This window comes from Glycine max, chromosome 16 (genome assembly GCF_000004515.6).
Source record: "Glycine max cultivar Williams 82 chromosome 16, Glycine_max_v4.0, whole genome shotgun sequence".
NCBI lineage: Eukaryota > Viridiplantae > Streptophyta > Magnoliopsida > Fabales > Fabaceae > Glycine > Glycine max.
In genome coordinates this window covers 24,968,116-24,992,310 of record NC_038252.2, presented here as the reverse complement: position 1 = coordinate 24,992,310, position 24,195 = coordinate 24,968,116, and the positions used below count along the sequence as shown (strand labels likewise).

Sequence of the window (24,195 nt, the reverse complement as noted above, 5' to 3'; positions counted from 1 at the left end):
CAGTGTAATGAAACCGTTGATGCATGTCTGCTATCAAGGTTTTGGTTTCGATACCCGGATTTGTTTTCACTAAATGAACAATATTATGGGCAATTACAGAAGAATCTAACCTAACATGATCTTGTGATATGGTAAAATTTGTGCATGTGTGAATACCGTTTAATTTCTTCAACTCCCACCTTTTGCGTATTTTGCTGAACGATACTCTCGCCCTCCATTAACATCCATTACCGTATTGATTACACATGACAACGTACTTGTCACTCTTGTTATCGACCACATCAAAATTAAATGAATGCATAAAATGGAATTGTTTAATGGCATTCACAGCGGCTTGTTTTGATTCAAATGTCAACCCTTCATAAAGGTCATTTGTACTAGCACTCGTTGTCCTTTGATAAGGATTTGAGTATTCTTGATTTTCAGAAAGTTGGCTACTAATAGTTTCAAAATATGAAGATGACTCACTTTGATTGCTTGGTTCACCATGTTCACCAAAATCATGTTGTTGCTCGTCATCCCTGAAGTCACTAACATTATCTCTTATTATGGGTTCTTCAGTAGCCATCTGTAAAAAAAATAATTATTGATTAGTAAGGAATCATTGGATTACATGTAACGTAAAAAATTAAAACCTTTTTAAATACATTTTTTGTGTATGTAACACTAAAAAAAATTATGCCAGTATGACTCTAAGAAACACGTCAAAATCAGAGAACCAGGCTGATTGTTTGGATGCAACAGATGCACCGAAGTGAGAATGAACCCTCATTTTATAGGTTTCACGGGAGTGAACAATGTAATAATAATTTGTCTAACTAATATTCTAAAACATAAAATAATAACTAAATCGTAAATTAATAATAATTAAACACCATTATTCTAAAACATAAAATAATAATTTAACAAAATTAATTGATCATCTATAATAATTTATGTAACTAAATCATAAATTAATAATAACTAAAACCTAATATTCTAAAACGCAAAATAATAATTTAACAAAATTAATTTAACATGTATAATAATTTATCTAACTAAACTATAAATTAATAATAACTAAACACTAATATTCTAAAACATAAAATAATAATTTAACAAAATTAATTGATGATCTATGATAATTTATATAACTAAACCGTAAATTAATAATAACTAAACACTAATATTCTAAAACACAAAATAACAATTTAACAAAATTAATTTAACATGTATAATAATTTATCTAACTAAACTGTAAATTAATAATAACTAAACACTAATATTCTAAAACATAAAATAATAATTTAAAAAAAATTAATTTATCATCTATAATAATTTATGTAACTAAACCGTAAATTAATAATAACTAAACACTAATATTCTAAAACACAAAATAATAATTTAACAAAATTAATTTAACATGTATAATAATTTATCTAACTAAACCGTAAATTAATAATAACTAAATACTAGTATTCTAAAACACTAAACCATAAATTAATAATAACTAAGTGATATTAAAAATGCAAAACTAATTAATAGTGAAGTCGTGTGGTATTCCACGACTTCAACAATTCAGCAATTGTCTCCTGAATTAATAGTGAAGTCGTACTCCAAAGTAAAAAGCAGTTTATAAACAACAAAAAAATCAGAAAATTGAAAGGCCATTAAGTCACTTGTGTAGCATAGAAAACAACAAAGAAAATCAGAAAATAGGTCCTTGAAAACAGCATGCGCAGTGTATTGTTCACTCATGTTAATGCAGTGTATTGTTAACTCATGTTGCAGCACTGAAATAGCAAAAAACAACAGGCAAGGGAATAGTTTTAGAACCTGTGAAGGTTGCACAGGTAAGGCAGTGTATTGTTAACTCATGTAGTCATGAAGCATGCTTACACGATTTCAAACTTGCAATAATTAACATGTATAGTTGTTTTATGAAGCATATTTTAGAAGTTAACACTACTATAAAAAAATGATATGACGACGCACATTCTACGCCCGTGCTGAAGAACCCGTCGTAGTTGTCAATGCGGTGGCAATTACGTAATTATATAAGTTTTTTAAGTGGCGCGTTTGTTGTACAACGACGTTTGTCTACAACACCGCCGTTGTAGTTTTGATGGAAGTCATCAAAGACGATGCTTGTAGGTAGACCATCCTAGAAATAAACATACAAAGTCGGTGTCCCTAAACACCGTCGTAAATTTCTTACTTTATATAGTCTCGTGGTGAACACCTAGCGCCCCCGCTATTGCCTGAACTAGTTACCCTCCAAAAACCTAGCTCCCCCGCTATTGCCTGAACTACTTCATCCTGCCGTGAAGTCCGTCCCGCTACCACCCTGACGTTTTGTTTCTCGCCGCCAAGTACTTGAAGCCGAAGTGGACTTGCTGCTCCCACCACCGGTACCCCCACGTAGTCGAAGTCGTGCCTTTTTGAGTGGCATTGCCACCTTTCGAGTGTTCCTGAAGGTAAGGATGTTGAATTTTTTTAGTTCTGTTTTGGTAATGGTGCAATATGTTATAGTATTTAGGGTTTTTGAGTTGTTCTTTGGTAATGCTTGAATATGTGATTATCGAGTTGTTCACTTGCCCTGACAATGTCATCATTCAATATGCAAAAAGGATTTCAATCTGATGGTGTAATTATGCCCTGGCATGTCAAAATGATGATCATGAGCATTCTGTACGCTTGCGTATGATCATGAACATCATCAAATTTGTTTCTTTTTCCCTAAATCCAACTCATTTAGCTTTAGGTTAAAAAAGACATTATAGAATCAATTTAAGTTACCCGTTAACTCAACCACTGGAACAATTACATTTTGCATGTTTACCATCCATTGAGCATCCAGACACACATTCTATGTTTTATGTGTATCTTGCACTCTTCCTTTTTGTGTGAGAGATAGTGATGTCTAGAAGGAAACTTAAATGGTAAATTAGGATAAGATGAGATCGTGCATTTTGCAAGGAAAAACTAATTTTGTTATCATAAATCTCTCTGTTTTTATTTGTAAGGGTGTTGGAGCTGGGTGGCTATTAATAATACCAACTCAAATTTACGTTTGGGCGTGAAGCAAAATTTAACATCAATACCTTTTAGTCAAGTTTCTAGACTCATTAGGATACCTATCGATAATTTCATATGATTGTGACTTTCGAGTTGCAAAGTAAAAGTATAGCATGCTCTTTGCCATAAACGATTTTTGAATTTACCTTTTTGCCATAAACGATTTTTCCAGCGAAATGTGACCTTTGCTGCCTTGCTTTGTTCTGTTCATATGTTCTGTTTTAATCTTTTTATTCTAATTGGTTAGAATAACAGCCATCCCGCAGTTCAGCTATAGTATTTTCACGGTCTTCCTCTCAGCCGATATTTGGGATTGACAACTATGTTCTTTAGAGAACTGCCTATTCTTAATGTTGGCAAAGTCAAGAGTCTATGTAAAATTCATGCTATAGTCGTATATAAGAGTCTATTTTATAGTCTTGGAACATCCATTGACTTGATATGCAAACTGATAAGAGTTTGCTTCATAAAAAAACCTATCATACATTCATAGTATCCAAAAATAATTTAATAGCATCACCATAATAAGCATTCATAGTTCTGACTTTTTTTGCCATTGCCCTGAATATATGCTCAGTATCTCCACCGTAGATCAGTCCTATTTTCAACAGTGTTCATCCTAGTTTCAGTAGCAACAGTGTTACTTGATTTGCATCATCGTAATGGATGAGCCATAAGCTGTATGTTTCGTGAAAATGCGGTGTTTTAGGCAAAATAGATGTCATAGGAAAGTAGATTTTTAGGCTCTTGGAGTTGTGAATTTGTACATGTCTACACAATGTTACCCACTACACTGCAGTTTTAAAAAAAACAAGGTTAACTGCAGACAAAACCTGAATTTTTTATCCTGATCCTTGTAAACCTTGCACCAAAAGTACATCAGTGCTTTTCGCCATTGAAGACTAGTAATTGAAAAGTGTTATTAATGGTCTTGCTCGTGTTTGTATGTTTATTAATAAAAGTTTTAAAATCATTTGGATATAATGGTTTTTTTTAAAATCCAATTATTTCTTTCAATCCTAGTAAATAATTGTCTTAAATACTTGAAGGGAGATTATCTAAGCTGGGGTTGAATAGTGTTGGAAATCTGTCTTCACTGCTTTCTTTAGTAAATGCCTTGCAATTTAATTTTTTATAATATGAAGTGGATTGGCACAAATTATTTTGTACATATTAGGCAAATTTTTGTCATACATGTGGTTGATTGACAAAAGTTTTATTATTTTTCAGGCTGAATCAGGCACCAAAGAATCACATTGGGAAGAAGTCGTTTAATTATTTGCAGGTTTGTTTATTTTTTCTAGTAATTGAAATTTATTATAATAGTTTACAAAATGTTTTTCAAATTCCACAAATGACAAACATGTATGCGTTTTTCATTTTTATTCATGGCGTGTAGTTGTTCTTTTGCAATGTTTTTATCTTCTCTCCTTTCAATGCTTTAACTTCTGCCAGCTAACAATCCCAATATGAAGATGACCAATTAATCTGACATCATGGAATTCATAAACTTGCCTTAATATTATAGTATTAGATTATGATTTCTTGTTTCCCCATACTTAATATTTCTGTCCTAGTGTCACACACTATTCTCATCTCTATAAATACATTAAGGGAAATTAATATTGTATTGTCTATAATTTTTTTTATTGTAATAGGTAAAATTTTGTTGTTGATGTCATTTTCTTATATCCTCTTATGATTTTTACAATAAATATTTTTTTAGTTCCTAAATTAATATCCTAAGAATACTAATTAATAAGACTCATACATTAAATAACATTAGAGTGTTGAACATTTGATTCCACATCTAGAAATAGGCCTCCCTTACTAGTTTGTCTTTATCATTGTTGACCAGCCTGAACAACCCAACCTTAATTGCTTTTGCAATTACATATTTTTCCTTTTACCTCTCTAATGGCACTGGCCAAAGACCAAACAATTCCACGTGATTCAAGCCTGAGCAGCAAGGTTCAAAACTGTGTTTTCAGTGAGACTAGCGTGGAGGTTACCTCCATGACTGTTCATAGGGTCAATGAGTACCACAAATCTGTGTTAGAAGATCGGGAAGATGGCTCACCAACTACTAATGGTCTCAGCAATGATTCAGCTATAACACATTTTCCTCCTCTATGTGGCAGTGTCAAAGGGTATGCTTATAAGGGCACAAACTATCAGCTTGAAGAAGCAGAACCCCTGATTAATTTGAAAGGGTATAGCAATCTCATTCAAGGTGGTGGATCTTTGCTTGGCTTTCAGCAGAACAAGATGATCCCTAAAAACTGTTACATGAAAGAAAATGATCAGAAAGAGGTTTGTGTTTGGGAGAATAATTTGCATCTTTTAGTTACCATTGGAATCAAACTAGTCCAAGAAACACTACAGACATGCGCCTGGTAGAGAATCTCAATTGCTTTCAAACTTCTAGTGGCTATATCTCCATTGTTAATAATGCCAAAGAGAAACAACATGGCCAAAGTTCATCAGGGTTGCTCTACCCAGCACCAACTATTCCTAATGCTAGTAGCCTCCACAAGATGACAGCAATCAGAAGTGGACCAAGATGACAGCATTCCATGGTGATCCAGAAGTGCAGCCTTGAATTGGAGGAGTGCTTCCCTTTGAGTCTGAATGCACATAATATGGTGTTGAGCAGAAAGAAGAACCTGCAACATCATAAATATTATAAACTGTATGTTTCGTCAAAATGCGGTGTTTTAGGCAAAATAGATGTCACAGGACAGTAGATTTTCAGGCTCTTGGACTTGTCAATTTGTACATGTCTACCCAATGCTACCCACTACACTGCAGTTTTAAAAAAAAACAAGGTTAACTGCAGACAAAACCTGAATTTTTTTATCCTGATCCTTGTAAACCTTGCACCAAAAGTACATCAGTGCTTTTCACCATTGAAGACTAGTAATTGAAAAGTGTTATTAATGGTCTTGCTCGTGTTTGTATGTTTATTAATAAAAGTTTTAAAATCATTTGGATATAATGGTTTTTTTTTTAAATCCAATTAGTTTCTTTCAATCCTAGTAAATAGTTGTCTTAAATACTTGAAGGAAGATTATCTAAGCTGGGGTTGAATAGTGTTGGAACTCTGTCTTCACTGCTTTCTTTAGTAAATGCCTTGCAATTTAATTTTTCATAATATGAAGTGGATTGGCACAAATTATTTTGTACATATTAGGCAAATTTTTGTCATACGTGTGGTTGATTGACAAAAGTTTTATTATTTTTTAGGCTGCATCAGGCACCAAAGAATCACATTGGGAAGAAGTCGTTTAATTATTTGCAGGTTTGTTTATTTTTTCTAGTAATTGAAAATTTATTATAATAGTTTACAAAATGTTTTTCAAATTCCACAAATGACAAACATGTATGATGCCTGAAAACATGTATGCGTTTTTCGTTTTTATTCATGGTGTGTAGTTATTCTTTTGAGCCCTCTACTATGATCTTTATTATGTCCTTATGCCGCAATATCATACAATTACCAGAGTACCAGAGGTACTATAGGTACAAGTATATTTTAAACACAATTCTGGTTCCAAACATGAAATTAGAGGATGCTGTTATGGACCAGCTACACCCCATAACTTAAGTACATATATGCTGCACCTCTTGGAAGAGGTCTCAGCATTTACCCTCCTTTTCTAATTACACAAAGCCATCTGTCAAATTGGAAGAGAGGCAATTTAAATGTGTATCGAAATCTTTCTCCATAGCTATTCTCTTCTTTTATTTCTCCTGAACACTTGTTCCGTATTTCTCCTGCCGAGTCTGTGAGGACATCAATGGCTCTCATTCTCTTCATTGACTGTGCAAATTCTGTGAAGAACTTGTCTTCATCAACCAATTCTTTAGCTATATCTTCAGATTGCTGTTGTGTTACAAGGGCTGCATCTTATTTGGGAACAGACCCTTATTCTGGAGAAGGTTTGGATAATAGTCACTATCGAAATTGGTACAGCTTCCAGGACCCATATCTACTGTTGTGGTTGTAGCGCTCAGGCTCTGGCACTTTGTCTTCAACAATTCTGCATAAGTGGAGTTCAAAGAAGGTACATGCTGAAAATTTTGTTGATTCAACGGCTAGGACCCTGTGAAGCAGTTGATGCTACATGTAGTACCACTCCTCTCTATTTTATCATTAATTAGCAATATCCTCAAAAGTCCTAGACTTGGTTAAGAAATTCATAATCTTTATCTCATGATCGTTAATAATAAAAGTTAGATTCAAGTCATTTACCTGATTCTTGATCTGCTGCACCACTCCTTCTCTCTGTGTAAGCAATATCCAAAGGGATCATACACACGTACATCTCACTTCAGACAAAAATCAATCAAGTTAAACAATAGAGCAAAATGCAACATGAAGTGGCACAGATTGATTTTTTTCTTTATTCCTACCATAGAGATTATGCATGTTGGTGCCTAGTTTAATATTTTATTTCATTTATCTATGTTGCAGCATGTTAGCTACGATTAAGTAGAAAAAAGATTAGACATGCTATTGACTACCTCCTTCCACCCAAAATTACTAGGATCCTGCACAAACCCGCAAAAATAAAGACATGGTATTGACGGCCTCCTTCCACCCAAAATCAACCTTTTGCAACATAGGCAAATGTCTCCAATCTGTCAAAACAGTTATTGCACCACTTTTGTCATTAAATTTCATTGGTTTCGTTTCTGCAGTTTCTATTCACTTTTTGATATAATCATTGCTAAAAGAACCCTTTATGTTGTCTTTCATGAGTTTCACAACCTCCAAATTTGATCACCCTTCACCTTAGTTGTAGAATAGAGTATAACGAAGTCAAATATGGGAAATCCGTTGAAACAGCCATGCACCATTTAAGTTGTTAGCATTGTGCTCCAACTAACTGCAATTGCTGCTGTGTTTTGTACTGCAGTGTTTTGTACAAAAGGTGCAGTGCTGCTGTGTTTTCTACTGCAATTGGTGCTGTCAGCTTCTCATGCATGTGAAGTAACCCCTAAGCCACTAAGGTTTCACATACAAGGTGTAACATGGATCGAAGTTGGATGAACGCATCACGTATAACTGAAGAGTACGAGAATGGTGTTGAAGAGTTTTTGAAGTTTGCTCAAAGTAAAGCGCAACCTATGTGGGGAAAATATTTTTGTCCATGTGTCAAGTGTGGAAATGGGAGGCGCCAAACAGTTGATGACATAAGAACTCATCTTATTTGTGAGGGAATTATTCGTAGCTACACAAAGTGGATATGGCATGGGGAATCCCTCGATATAGCTGACATGTCATAGGCTGAGGACGGTACTACAGACATTGGAAATCCTATAGAAGAAATGATTCGCGATCTTGGGCAAGAGGGGTTTGAAGAGGCACATGCACCCTTGTATGACAACATAGAAATTGATTCAAAAAAGCCTTTGTATTCCGGCTGCACATCTTTCACAAAGTTGTCTGCTGTGTTAGCTCTGGTTAACTTGAAGGCTCGATTTGGGTGGAGTGACAAGAGTTTTAGTGAGTTGCTGATGTTGTTGAAAAACATTCTTCCTGTTGATAACGTCTTGCCAAAAAATCACTACGAAGCAAAGAAGATTTTATGTCCAGTTGGGATGCAGTACGAAAAAATTCATGCATGTTCTAATGACTGCATTTTGTACAGAGATGAATTTGCTGAACTGGATTACTGCCCTGTGTGCGGGGTTTCAAGGTACAAACCGACCAACGGAGATTCTAGTGTACTAGTATCTCCCGCCAACCGCCGTCCAGCAAAGGTGTGTTGGTATCTCCCAATAATACCAAGGTTTAAGCGGTTGTTTGATAATGGCAAAGATGCAAAAAACCTTACATGGCATGCAGATACCAGAAAATTAGATGTATTGTTGCGACATCCTGCAGATAGTCCGCAATGGAAGGCAATTGATCGTCTGTATCTTGACTTTGGGGCCGAGCCTAGAAATTTAAGGCTTGGTCTTGCAACGGACGGAATGAACCCATTTGGAACCTTAAGTACTAATCATAGCTCGTGGCCTGTTTTGCTGTTCATTTATAATCTGCCTCCGTGGTTGTGCATGAAGCGAAAGTACGTTATGCTGAGTCTGATGATAGTTGGTCCAAGACAACCAGGTAATGATATTGATGCATATCTAAGACCTTTAATTGACAATTTGCGGAAATTGTGGGAAGAAAGGGTTGATGTATGGGACGCAAATTTGTAGCATGCTTTCAAGTTGCATGCAATGGTTTTTTGTACCATAAATGACTTTCCAGCCTATGGAAATTTAAGTGGATATAGTGTCAAAGGACATCACGCATGTCCTATATGTGAGTAGAATACAAGTTTCCGCCAACTTAAACATGGAAAGAAGACTGTCTATACTAGGCATCGAAGATTTCTCAAACAGTATCATCCGTATCGACGATTGAAGAAGGCATTCGATGGAAGTCAGGAACATGAAACCGCGCCAAATCCATTAACTGGCGATCAAGTATATGAGCGGGTCAAGGATGTCGTAAATATGTTTGGCAAGTCCCAAAAAAAACCATCCTCCAATTCAAACATGTGGGAAAAAAAGTCTATTTTCTTTGATCTTCCGTACTGGTCCGATCATCATGTTAGGCATTGTATAGACGTGATGCATGTGGAGAAAAATGTTTGTGATTCTTTAATTGGGACCCTCCTAAACATTAAAGGCAAAACAAAGGATGTTTTCAAGTGTCGTCAAGACTTGGTTGACATGGGTATACGTCAGGTGTTGCATCCTATCTCCAAAGGTCCACGGACATATCTGCCCCCAGCATGTTACACAATGTCAACAGCTGAAAAGAGAAGTTTTTGTGAATGCTTGTGTACTATGAAAGTCCCACAAGGATACTCTTCAAACATCAAGAGTCTTGTGTCTGTGAATGAGCTTAAGTTGGTTGGCTTGAAATCACATGATTGTCATGTGTTAATGCAACAACTTTTGCTTGTTGCAATTCGCGGAACATTGCCTAAGAAGGTTCGTGTTGCAATTAGTCGTGTGTGTTTCATTTTTAATTCTATATGTGCGAAGGTGATTGACCCTAAACAGTTGGATGCTTTGGAAGATGAGGTTGCCGTTGTCCTTTGTCAAATGGAGATGTTTTTCCCTCCTTCATTTTTTGACATCATGGTACACTTAGTTGTTCATTTGGTAAGGGAAATAAGGTATTGTGGTCCTGTGTTTTTTAAATGGATGTATCCAGTTGAGCGGTACATGAAAGTCTTAAAGGGTTATACGAAGAATCAACATCGACCAGAGGCCTCAATAGTTGAAAGATACGTTGCCGAAGAATGTATTGAGTTTGCCTCACAGTACATTGACTCATTGAAAACTGTTGGTGTTCCTTCATCCCGTCATGAGCAAGCAAAAACGGGCAAGGGTACTCGTGGATACAATGTTGTGACAATGAGTAGACATGATGTGTCACAAGCACATTTGTATATATTAAACAACACAACAGAGGTGTTACCGTACATAGAGGCTCACAAAAAACATGTTAGAGATACTCACCCCAAAATGAACATGATGAGGGTATTGCAAGAGCACAACAAAACTTTCATAAATTGGTTTAGACAAACAATATTTGCTGATAAAAGTGTTTCCAGAAGACTAACATTGTTAGCCAATGGCCCAAATCTGAATGTCCCTACATGGAAGGGGTATGACATTAACAATTATTCATTCTACACAAAGTCACAAGATGATAAAAGTTCCTTACAAAACAGTGGGGTCTGTGTTGATGCTGATTCGGATCACTTTTGCAGTACATCGGACAACAACCCTATTCGAGCATCCATGTCTTACTTTGGCGTCATTCACGAAATTTGGGAGGTTGATTATACTGCATTTAGAGTGCCTGTTTTTAAGTGTCAGTGGGTCAACGGGACAACGGATGTGCTTCAAGATCCATTGGGATTTACTTTGGTAGACCTTAGTAAGGTGGCATATATGGAGGAACCTTTCATTATGGCAGAACAAGCCAGACAAGTTTTCTATGTACAAGATCCATGTAATTCAAGTTTGTGTGTGGTTCTGCAAGGAAGACCAAGTGGAATGAATTACCATAATGATGATTCAACCCTTGACATTGGGCAAATGTCTGTTGGATCGAGTGGCCTCAGAATAATTAAAAAGGGGGGGTTGAATTAATTATTCCTAAACCTTTACTAATTAAAAATTACTCTTTTAAGGCTTTTACTAAATTGTTAAGAGAATGAGGAGTAGAAGAGAAAACTTAACAGAAAGTAAAAGCGAAAATTAAATGCACAGCGGAAAGTAAAAGAGTAGGGAAGAAGGAAACAAACACACAAGAGTTTTTATACTGGTTCGGCAACAACCCGTGCCTACATCCAGTCCCCAAGCGACCTGCGATCCTTGAGATTTCTTTCAACCTTGTAAAAATCCATTTACAAGCAAAGATCCACAAGGGATGTACCCTCCCTTGTTCTCTTTGAACCTAGTGGATGTACCCTCCACTAGAACTAATCCACAAGAGATGTACCCTTTCTTGTTCTCAGTCAAACCCAAGTAGATGTACCCTCTACTTGTACCACAAAGGATGTACCCTCCAATGTGTTGAGACAAAGATCTCAGGCTATTAAACCTTTGATACTTTGTGAATGGGGATACAAAAGAATTCTCAGGCGGTTAGTCCTTTGAACACTTTTGTATTAGGGAATGGGAAGAATTAAAAGAATTCTCAGACTGTGTCGTTTTGAATTCTTTGACAAGGGAGAAGGGAGACACAAAAGAATTCAGGCGGTTAGTCCTTTGTTCTTTTAGAAAAGGGAGAAGAGAGACACAAAATGAATTCAGGCGGTTAGTCCTTGGCGAATTCTTTTTGACAAAGGGAGAAGAGAATGAAAAGATGAATAGCACAAGTTTTCAAGGTTTGGAAAACCAGAAAACTTCAGAAAGCTTTTGGTACAAAGAAGAAGAAGAAGTTCAAAGAGATTCAAGGCTTGTAAAGGACTGTAATGAAATGATTGGAAAAGTATTCAAGATTCTTGAAATCTAAAACAAAGCCTTGCTTTTATAGACTCTTCACATCTGGTCAAGAAGACCATTCAGAAGAGTTATAACTTTTAGAAAAACTTAAAACCCATTTGAAAAAGTCAAAGCCTTTTTGAAGAGTTACATCTTTTGATTTTTTAGAAACAATCACTGGTAATCGATTATCAAATAAGTGTAATCGATTACACAAAGCTTTTGAGTGAAAGGATGTGACTCTTCACATTTAAATTTGAGTTTCAACGTTCAAGGGCACTGGTAATCGATTATCAAAACATTGTAATTGATTACAGCATTTTGTAAATAATTGGAACGTTGTAAATTCAGTTTGAAAACTGTTTCAAACTCATTTTGCTACCGGTAATCGATTACAACAATATGGTAATCGATTACCAGAGAGTAAAAACTCTTTGGTAAAGGTTTTGTCAAAAACTCAAGTGCTATTCAAAGTTTTGAAAAAAAAAATTAATATTTATCTTGATTGAGTCTTTTCTTCATTCTTGAATCTTGATTTTGATTCTTGAGATTTTGAATCTTGATTCTTGATTCTAGGCTTTCTTCTTGAGTCTTGAATTCTCCTTGATTCTTGAACTCTTGACTTGTTCTTGATTCACTTGAGATGTTCTTTGATCTTTGGGCTTTTTGTTCATCACCTTTGTCATCATCTTTTGTTGTCATCATTGTTATCATCAAAACACCTTTGAATCACATTCACCATGAAGCCTTGCTTCTACAATGTCTGGTTTTTCAAAACAAATGCCTTCAATGAATGAAGCTGATGAAGTGGATGATGGACATGCAAATCGTGTAGATCATGATGAAGGTTTATGGGAAAACATTCCTACAGCCTGAGTTTGAAAGTAATGCTTTGTTTAATGTGTAAATATAATAATTATTTTACTATTACGCCTTTGCTTTTAACGTTTCACATTAATATTAATTTTGTATTTTTTTTCACAAGATCATGGACACACGGCCGACGTCTCCTCCGCAGTCTGATGGTCAATCAGAGGCCACTTCAAAGAGGAGTAGAACAACGACACAGCTTAGAACGCTAACTTTAAGAACCGTGGATCAGCCCAGACCGGCATTTAATGTGGATCCTGCTACCGGGAGAGCATCGGGACCAATGCGTGAAAACTTCCACAGCTACCTTGGCGTAGTCGCGCGAGAAAAGGTTCCCATTATCCACAATACTTGGAAAGACGTACCGGAGATGCTAAAGGAGATAGTGTGGAATGACATTCTAGTAAGTCCTTCATACCAATTACTATATTTGAATTGAGAATGAATTTTTCTGTTACAAACATAATTGAGGATAACAAATACTTGTCCTTTATAAGAAATACATGTGTTTCCTGCCCTTTACAACAAATACTTGATTGGTTAATAGTATTTAATGTTGTATATCATTGATGTTCTTATTTATGGGTATATAACAAAAGTCTAGCCTTATGATACCATTCCTCTATTTCATCCTCTTACCAATTGTTGAAGCTGCACATCACTAATATAGCCTACACGATATGTCCTTCATTTGGTGTTTTCTTTCATCATCCCCTACTTTTGGATGGACAACAAAAGTGATTGAATTATGTTTTATTAGTTTGTCTCCATCAGGAAAATAAACTATCCTCGACATCATAACAGATCAGCTTTGTCCCATGGTCTCGTTAGAATAAGCTCAGGAATATAGTCTTCTTGCTGCTAGAAAGAAAATTGAAGAATTTACTTTAGAAGAATCAAATACCACATTATACATACATATTTTTTTATATCTGCTATATTTTTAAAATCAGCAGCAAGCCAAACAGAAATTATAGGCCCCCAAGTTGTTTGTAAAAGTATTTATATGCCTTCTTTGTTAGGAAAATATAGGCCCCCAAGTTGTTTGTAAATGTTCTTCGAGAAAGCCTCATAGAACTTGATGTAATCCTCCTTGTTCTCTGCAATTTCAAAGATGAGCTGAAGGCACTTCTTAACCAAGTTCTTCCGGATGACCTTCAAGCTCAACTGCTGCATGTATGTTCCCTGATGTAGCAATAAGAGCCCTTATGTTCTCTTGCGTGTCAAAGAACCCCATCTCTTGCAGCTGAGAAAGTTGGGTGGCATACAATTGCTCCGGTGGCTCTGATTAAAACAATGAAGTCACGCCAGTCAGGGAGGGCAGTATAAAAACTAGTTGGACAAAAGACAACAACATAGTATAAAATCTATTTAGATAATTACAAAACTATGCTAACCATTTGATCTGTTAGGAACAGCCAGGCTACCAGCTGCAAGTCCACCAAACATGGTTCATAACATCTCCAGCCCCATGTTGTTCAACGGTCCTACCAATAAAACCATTCAATACCAATTACCAAAAATGAGCACAAATTCTGCATGCAATCAAATGGCAATTGCATCATGCAGCAGCCACCTTAGAACCTCATATTTGACCGTTCATTGCTACTCTAAAGACGCATGGGCCCCTCCAAGAGGTTGCACATGTATAAATCAGTTGTATGGATTTAGCTTGAAGGGCTTTAAATTTGGTTATAAGGATTTAAGGCAAAGCCTTTAGTCATAGGTCACATTTTTTTAACACCCATATCACTCTCATTTATGAATTATGATCCACATATAAAGTCAGAACAAAGATCTCAGAGCGCACAACAAAATAGACAAATTTTCATTTTTAGTCTGAGAAAAAACAAAGTCCCTACTGATCCAGATTTCACCAAACAAATGCAAAGACCAAGTACAAGGGGAAATCAAATGACATTATAGTAAAGCAATTTGAATTGCCAAATGCTCCAAACAGCTGCAAACCAAACAATATACCAGATGTATGCTTTTTTCCTAGAGCAATTAATCAAGCCCTTGAATTGGAGAAAATGACGTGTGGTATTGACATGCTTACGTGCCTCCATACCCCATGTTCTCCATAAATATCCAGAGTTTTCACATTCTAAGAATAAAATGACTTGTTTAGATGTTATTCCTTCTGGTTCGAGTAATAATAACGATGACAATTCTCTCCATGTTTTGTTTGATATTGATTTTCTTTTTTGCATAAAACAAAGAGGTGAACGAGCAACAATTTGAAGGTTGCACATTTAGGAACTAAAGAATTCAAAATAGCTAGTAATAAGAGGGATTTGTTTTTAGGATTTTCTGAGCACCAAGAGCGGCTACGCAAGAAGCTTGCACTTGAGGAGCGAAGGATATTTGCAGCTAATGAACAACTTTCTTAACTATTTTTCCTTCAGACTTTACTGTTTCTTTTTGCTAATATGTAAATATAAATAATATAAGGCTATGGCGTAAAAACATGGTCTATATTTACTTCTAAGATTGTTAGGGGTAAAGAAGAGCATGTCCATCAGTGCTACTAAAGGCCTCTTGAAATTGCAAATAAGTGAAAAGAAACAAAACAGCTGAAACTGTTTAGATAACATTAAAGAAAACACAGATTTCCCCTATAAAGAATGAAATGCTAGGTCAAACAGTTTTTTTTCTCCACTGGATGGTAACAGATCCTCACTACCTTCAATAAACATGTCCCTACCATTTATGAATTGAGGAAAACCTTAACCTACCCTCAATCAAACCCTGTTAAATTGGGTTTCTTCTCATCAAATAAGGACAGGGCAGGCACCCATGATTTTTTTAGCCATGTCACCACTCTAAGACTTTGAGGTCAAGAAAAACTTCAGACCAGAATATTGAAACAAGTCCACTTATTAAAACTGGCTTACCTTTTTCATCAAATTGACATTTTTAAATTAATTCACTATAAGAATGATATAGTTCATCAGGAAGGTTCTCGTAATCACAGTCATTTGTTATTTTCCTCTCTAATTCACTGATATCATGTTGAAGTTCTGAGTGTTTAGTATCACGATTTGACTAGGTTACATCATTTGGATAAACTTTGGTATCTGTAAGTTGTTTGTGAATGAGCATAAGTTGTTCTTGAATTATGCGGGACTTATTTTGGATGTTTCCTAATGTTGTACAAACATGTTTATATCAAAAGGAGTTTGCGTGTTATAATTCACTATTGGCTTAACATTAGTCTTTATTAAGCACAAAATGACTGTTATATCAAAAAGAGGGAAATGTCAGTTCACTTATAAGATGTTGCTTAATTACCCTGTGGTTAGGTAAAAGTTTGCATTTAAGTGCACATTAGTAATCCAAAGTTCAAGGATAGTGCTTATCTATCATAAAATGGTTTGTCATACTTTTAATAGTGTTACATATTGGCAGATCAAAGTGGAATGGAAATGTGGGGAACTCTGGTCTTGTTCTAAGAGTTGATGTTACCAACAACAAAGCTTTGTCTTTATGTGAATAGAAAATCCTATTTTGGCAGTGTATTATTTTTGTCATATTGGATCGTGGTTTACTTCTTATTGAATTAATGTCTAATTATTTTACGGGTATATAACTTCTAAAAGATACATTCAAATTGAGTTGTGAGACTACTTCTCGTTATTTTTTCTTGAGTTGTGGGAGTACTTCTAGTTGTTATTTTTCTTAGATTAGTAATAATATTCACATTCTAATAGTTATTTAATTGTGGAGGATGTTTCCTTTGTAAGAGAAGTGCAGCTTCTCAATCAATTTTTGCTTCAAATGGGAAAGTTAGATATGAATTTTGGTATAAGATCCCTTGATCTTCGTCGGTCTTGCCGTGCTAATAGCTTCTAAATCAGACATTAAAAAAGAACCAGTCAATTGTCATCTGAACGGTGCTGAAGATTAACCTGTGGGTTTATTTAACTATTATCTATCGTTGGGATCATAGAGACTATTGGCTAAAGTTTTGGCAGTTTCTGGCAAGGCTGAAGCATGTTCTTAACAAACCATGAAAACAAGTTTTTCTAGGAATTCATACTTTAAGGCAATAACTGTTTTCAGTTTGACATAAACTTTTTCTTCATTTATGATTTGTTGAATTTCGATGTTAAATTTTAAGGCTGTGATTGCATGCTAAACTTACATTATATGCTGATTGCATGTTTTTGCTTTACTGGGGGTATTGTGGCAGAACATTGTCATTGACTACTTGCTGATTGCTAGTATTGTATAATGATATACATTTGGCTGCATTTTGTTATTATTTTAACTAATGTATTTATGTAGGCAAAGTTTGATATCGCAGAAGCTCCAAAGGTGAAGACGAAGGTTATGTCAACAGTAGCGACGAGATGGCGGCAATTTAAGTCCACATTGACTAGCAAATTTGTGTTTGCTAAGAGTGAAGGTCAACAAACGCAGGATGTTGTGACAAATATGGACTAGATCCTGAAGCGTGGAAACAATTTGAAGAAACCCGACTCACACCTAACTGGGAGGTTAGTTAAATCTGTCTATCGTAACTTCAAATGAATATCTTTTTACCAATTTGATTATTTTAATTTCAAAAAACTTTCAGCAATTATGTATGTCACATTACAGGGTATTAGGAAACGAGCACAATCAATTCAAAAACACAACGACTGCCCTCACGTACTTTCACGTGGGGGATATGATTTGCTTGAGAAGAAATTGTTAGACGAGAAACGAAAAAGGATACAAGAGGAAGCATTGTTGAGTGATAATCCAGCAAGTCTTGATGACCCCCCATCTCCAATAAAAAGACATGTTAAGTGGAAGGTTGCTCAGACTAGGGCTGTTGGCAATATGACATCTGAGTCTGCACAGGAAATAGAAGATAAAATATTAAGTTCACCAATATGTTGCAGTGTTCATATGTTTAAGTATTTTGTAATGACAATGACTGCACGTTGTGTATTTCTGTGTCACTTGTTTTGTGTAGGACTCCTTAGAAGAGCAGGTAACGCAGGGTTCGTTTGTACCCCATGGTCGGCAAGACATACTGAACACTGCCATTGGGCGACCTGACCATGGGGGTCACGTTCGGGCAGCGGGCTCAGGTGTGACTATTACTTAGTACTACGGAAGGGCATCAAGGACAAGCAGCAACTCGTCCACATCCATCAGCCAACAACAACTAGATGAAGTTGTTGCAAGGCTTAGGGAAGACATGACTGGTTAGATTAGGGAAGAATTGAGGACTCAAATTAAGGAAGAATTGAGGACTCAGCTAGAAGAGGAAAATAAAAGGAGCTTGGAAATAATGACCAAGGCATTGAAAGAGGCTATTAAAAAAGAGTTTTCAAATAAAGGATCCCCAGAGTTACTCCAAATTCAGCCGGACATACAACAATTAGGTGCGCGTGTCAGCACTAAGGGAAGTAATGTTGTTATCAATGTTCAGCCTTCACAGGAACATCATGTTGATGCCATACCATTGATGGGACTGTATGTGCAGCGTAAGGATGGTACACTAGGGTTGGTGGCCATGGGGAAAATAATGGAGGGGGATTCAATCATACACACAGTGGCATATGCAGATGATGTTGTCAGGGTAAGTGTAGAAACAGTTATCGATCCTGAGGCTGAGGTCCCCTATGCCACCTCAGAAATACAATATGTGAAGCAGGTCGTCGATACATTTGTAGCTTGGCCCACACACCTTGTGAAAGCTGTATTAGATGAGGTAAGATGTTTGATTTGACATACCTAAAGTAAAACATTCATAGATTACACTACAAATACTCACCCACTTTGATTAACCATGTAGGATCCAGAAAGTATTTCGCACAATGAGGATGCACATGTGCCAAAGTCGGCTAATGTGGACGCAGATGATCCGTTGCGTGGCTTGATAAAGTACAGTTGTGATATTTATGACAAGCCAGTTGAAATCAACTTTGCTGGGAGCTGCTTTGGAATTGTAGATGCACCTACATCGATATTCATAACATATTCAGATGTTAGTAAAATAATAGCTGGAGACAAAAGTCTGAACATATCTGTCTTACAATTATGGTTAATGTAAGTGAAATCCTTCATTTATTTGTTCCTCATTCATTCTATATCATGATCCACTACAATACTTTCAAATCATGTGAATAGGTATATGCATGAGTGGAGTCAGATATTCAGTCAAGGTTCCATGTATGCATTCCTTGAGCCACAGTCGTTGGTGGTTTCAAAGGATACACGCAGCGAATGCCAACAATATCTTAAAAGATGGCTTAAGGAATCTGACCGAGAGGTGTACATTGGACCTTACTTCCATCAGTAAGTGTTGTTTAACAAACATACTTCAAATGATGTTTGGGTGTATACGTATCTAATGTGCATGACATGCAGGGCACATTAGCAACTCGTACTTTTGTGTCCTAGGCAACATGTTGTTGTTTGGTTGTGCTCGTTGCGTAGGAAACCTGATATGCATATCAAAGCTGCAATTAATAGGTTATCTCATACCATATAACTTTTTACAAGCCTTCTTTAACGGTCATCATTGAACATGTTGTTCTATATGCGTTCATGTGCTTTTTTAAAACCAGTGTAATGACGAAATTAAAGACGACCTTGTCTCCTGAAACTAAGGCAGTTGCACCTAAGTGGATTGAAGTTAAGGTAAATCAGCTATGTACCATGCGTTATTGTTTTCTAGTTAAGTCATGTAATTATGTAATGTATACGATATCCAAATTTTTTCCATATGTAGAGTCACGTTCAAACCGGATGTTATGAATGTGGATATTACATAATGCATTGGATGTGGAACATCATAACTAGCGACATAAAGAGTGATTGGTCCATGGTATGCATAAACTTCAATGCAATTGGAACTGAATTTTTATATTTGCAGTACTAACTTTTAAATATGAATACTTGAAGTGGTTTGTTGATGAGACACCGTTAGACATCGACAACATCACCACAATTCGAAAGAAATGGGCAACATATTTTTTAAAGACAACAATAAGTAAAAACGGCTAATGATGGCTTAGGAGTATTCTTTTTTCCTGTATTTGAGACAATTGTTTTGTTATTTTAGACAGCAGCTATCTTATTTTCAGTCATGGTACTAATACAGTGACCATTCACAATTCCTATAATGGTGATGCGACCAAACATCGTGTTGTTCTGTTCTTAGTATTCCCTACTGAATTTGATATAATTGTAGTAATATATTGTCATTACCCCCTTCTACTGCATTGCATCTGCATTTGATTGCCACAACAACAATTTAGTGCAGATGTTCTACCACGAAGCTTCCCACTGCAGCAGTTAAGTGAACGAATGAAGTGTCCACGGTCATTGGATGGTTGCTTGGTAGAGGTACATGCTAATAACTAATAAGATTTCCTATGCAGGGTATCATTGTTTTTGCATCAGTGATGGCTACCTTGGGGCTGGAGATTTTGATTGAATCTGCCTCACAAGTTATTTTGAAGGTAATTGAGATAATCTTTTGCTCTTGTTTGTTTCTTATATCCCTAAATTTGGGTTCAAGACTAGTTATTCAACATGTGGATTATCTACCACAAGATTGTTCTAATAAGTGATTTTATCATTTGACCAGATGATATTATCATTTGACCTTGCTTTTGCTTTGATTCCGCTCCTCAAGTTCACTAGCAGCAAAATGACTAGCAGCACAAGCATTGAAGAGGTGTGTTTCCTCCTTGTTTGTGGATTGATGAACTATAAGTTAATACATTATACTCAAATGTTCTACTTCTAAAATTTGATCAGCTAGGCTTACATGAATTGTTGAATTGATCAGCTAGGCATACATTATATCAATTGTTAGTGTCACTTTTTCAGTCTAATAATATTTTGGTTTATATTATCATTTTTATGAAGCTATCTGTTTTATATGGTATTGGTACAGAGATTGCAGGCATGCCAATGGAAGGCGACCAGGGGATGAAAATTATGATTCAAGAGAGTTGTTGAGGAGTTTGTCAAATGCTCAGGTAATTACTGCTAAAGCAGTTGGGTGAAATTCTCAAATTTTGAATGTTGCAGCAATTAATATCGTCATTTGATGAAATGCAGAATCTTCCTGACTGGTTTAGTGCATTTTTCATTGATTGCATTCCATTAAAATTATTATTAATCAAGAGGATTCTTGCTTAATTGAATTCAGTGTTGAGCGTGTTGCATTTGTCTTATGTACTAGTTCATTCATTTATTTAATTTTAGTTGACAACTTGTGGAATGGTCATATCAAAATATAACCTATGAAATAGGATAATCTTGTCAACTAATTGTTGAGTGCTTTATTTTATTGTTTTGTCTTTTATGTTGCATTTGATGACTTTGTTTCTTTTCTTGTAGGGAAGTGGAAGATTTTGCACGAAGGTAAACTCTGATTGGCCTGAAAGGATGCAAATTTTATCTTTGGGCCAAGACAAAAGACTAGTACCAATTTCTATGAATAGCAATGGTTCAACGCAACTGTATACAGGTATGTTCTATCTATCTTCTCAATATTCGTCGTGAACCCTACTTGCTGCCTTGTTTTCTATCAAAAGCATCTGAAAATTTTGCTCAAAGTTAGTTAGTTCTAAGATATGATTTTGGACTGAGGGCTAGACTAGCAGTAACTGTATTATTGCACATGTTAATTATTTTCAAGGACGTGTTATTTCATAGGGCTTGATCATTGGGTCTGCTTTTGGTCCCTGCCCTCCCTCTCGATTTTATTGTTTTTTATATGTATATCACATACTGGCAAGTTCTGAATTTCAAAATGATTTTAATTGGTTACTAATAATTTAGAAGGGCTGGGTTGAGGGTGGACTTGCAACTTAGGTTTTAATCATGAATGATGTCTCTATCGTTGAGCATATAATGTATGCTACATATAGGTTTTGATAAAAGGTAGTGCAGCAGTGGCAGATAATTCAATTTCCAAGTTGAGTGGAAGTTAAAGTCATCTCAAAGGATGGCAGCTTAGGGTTTGTTGTTGCCTGAATCTTGGAAATGTAAACACCATGTGAGTAATATTTGTTTGTTACTTATAACGGATAACCAAAGTGTAGCTTTGTTTTTGAAATTTGAATGGTATAACCCAAATTTTGTGAGCAGGGGAACTACTTCAACGACGGTCCTTAACAAAACCCGTCTTTATAGGTTTCTATGCCAACAACGACGGGTGCGCAGACCACCGGCGTTGAAACTTCAAAGAACAACGACGGTGTACTCACCAACCGACGTTGACATACTGTCAAACAACGTCGAGTGAGCCCGCCACCGATGTTGAAATGGATACCCAACAACGACGGGTGTTAGGCGTACCCGACGTTGAAATGGACCACAACAACGACAGGTCTTAGGCGTACCCGACGTTGAAATGGACCCCAACAACGACGGGTTCTTCAATATGTGCGTCGTCGAATCATTTTATATAACGTTTATTGTTATATACGCACTGACGTTGTATTCTGACATTACAAAGACGGGTCCTTGGGTGACCGATGTCGTTGTTGTCGACATACAACGACATCTAGAACAAAGACGGTGTAGGGCCTGACGTAGATACCTGTTTTCAACCGATGTAGAAGCTGCTTTTTGTAGTAGTGTAAAAAATAATTAGCACATATAGCTGTTATATATATATATATATATATATATATATATATATATATATATATGTATATATATATATATATATATAAACTTTCATTATATGATAGCATGGGAATTAACACGTATAACAATTACTTTCAACTTTTATCATGTTTTGCTTTAAAACATATTTACTTAAGAAGAATTAAAAATGGGGTGTAGAATTTTTTATGGTTAAAAATTGTCACAAATAATTTAATACTTAATAAATAGTCACACAAGCAATTTCTATCGTCAAAAAATGAACACTAAATAAAATAATAATAAAATTAACATTACATCATCATTTAATGGCATAAATAAAAGGTAAATACTAAAATCTTAATGAAAAAATTGTTTAGAGACTTTAGTCAGTTAAATTTTAAGGACTAAAACTTAAAATTTGATTTTTAAGATTAAGAACTTAGTTAACTCTTGAAAGCATATTTTAAGTCAAATAAAAATCACTCACAAAGTGTGTACCTAAGGGAATCCAACTTTTATGATTTATGATAGACAATGGACAATTTATGATAGCATGGGAATTTTGTAGCAGCTACCAGCAACCTACATAGTGAAATGATTTATCATAAAATAGAATCTTGTCAGAAAGCAATAAAGTAGTCAAGTTTAACTTATTTTGTACAAATGATTTATCATAGCACGGACCAACTTCATTGTGTATATTAGACTTCAAAAATTATTGAGCAATATTCTACAAGTTAACATATTAGACTTCAAAAATTGTTGAGCACGGACCACCCTCCTTTCATACATCCCCCCTTTCATTTTTCCTCATTCTTATTTTCATCCTTGTATCCATTTACTAATGGCATATGCACAACCCGGACCAGTTGATTGTTCGTTGTTGCGCTTAGAAGACAATCATATTTCAAATCAAGTGTGGGAAGGCCAAGAGAGAATCATCCGTCTGAGGTATACTTCTGTTTGGGCTTTTACGCACTTGGATCAAATAGATAATCGGGTAAAAAAATCTAATCAATTTAGCTGGTTTCGGACATATTATAAATGTTGGAAAAGTTGATATTAACCAGCATTTGGTTAGTGCGTTGGTTGAATGTTGGAGAACGAAGACACACACATTTCATTTTCCACATGGAGAGGCAACCATTACTTTACAGGATGTGGCCCTACAGTTGGGCTTGAAGATTGATGGATTGCTAGTAACCGGTTTCATCACCGACGATGTACATGTTGCTTTTCAGACATTACTCGGGAAAACTCCACCTGATAAGTATGTAAAAGGTAAAATGATTTACCTAACTTGGTTGCGGCAAAATTTTCAACAACTTCCCGTTGATGCTAATGATGTTGTCATTGCACAACATGCTAGAGCTCATATAATGATGATTATAGGCGGTTGTTTGATGCCAGATACATCAGGTGCAAGAGTTCATTTTATGTATCTTCTTTTATTATCAAATTTAACCGAGGCAAGTCATTATAGTTAGGGTGCAGCAGTATTAGCATCCCTTTTTCAAGCTCTAGATCGGGCTGTGAAGTCGGACCAAACAAAAATCGGTGGATGTTTGTTGTTGCTACAGTCATGGTCGTGGGACCGCATTAAATGTATTACCCCAAAGATAGATCACCTATCCATGGAAGAAGTACAAG

The 24,195-nt window shown here is 35.8% G+C and overlaps 1 protein-coding gene across 1 annotated transcript; it reads left to right on the top strand.

The window, feature by feature from the left end:
• Window positions 1–8,391: 8,391 nt before the first annotated feature.
• Window positions 8,392–12,939, top strand: LOC100788557 (uncharacterized). The gene is made up of 3 exons (XM_006599871.1): window positions 8,392–9,249; window positions 9,385–11,086; window positions 12,863–12,939. The coding sequence occupies exons 1-3, from the start codon at window positions 8,392–8,394 to the stop codon at window positions 12,937–12,939; spliced, it is 2,637 nt and encodes an 878-aa protein (XP_006599934.1).
• Window positions 12,940–24,195: the final 11,256 nt, after the last annotated feature.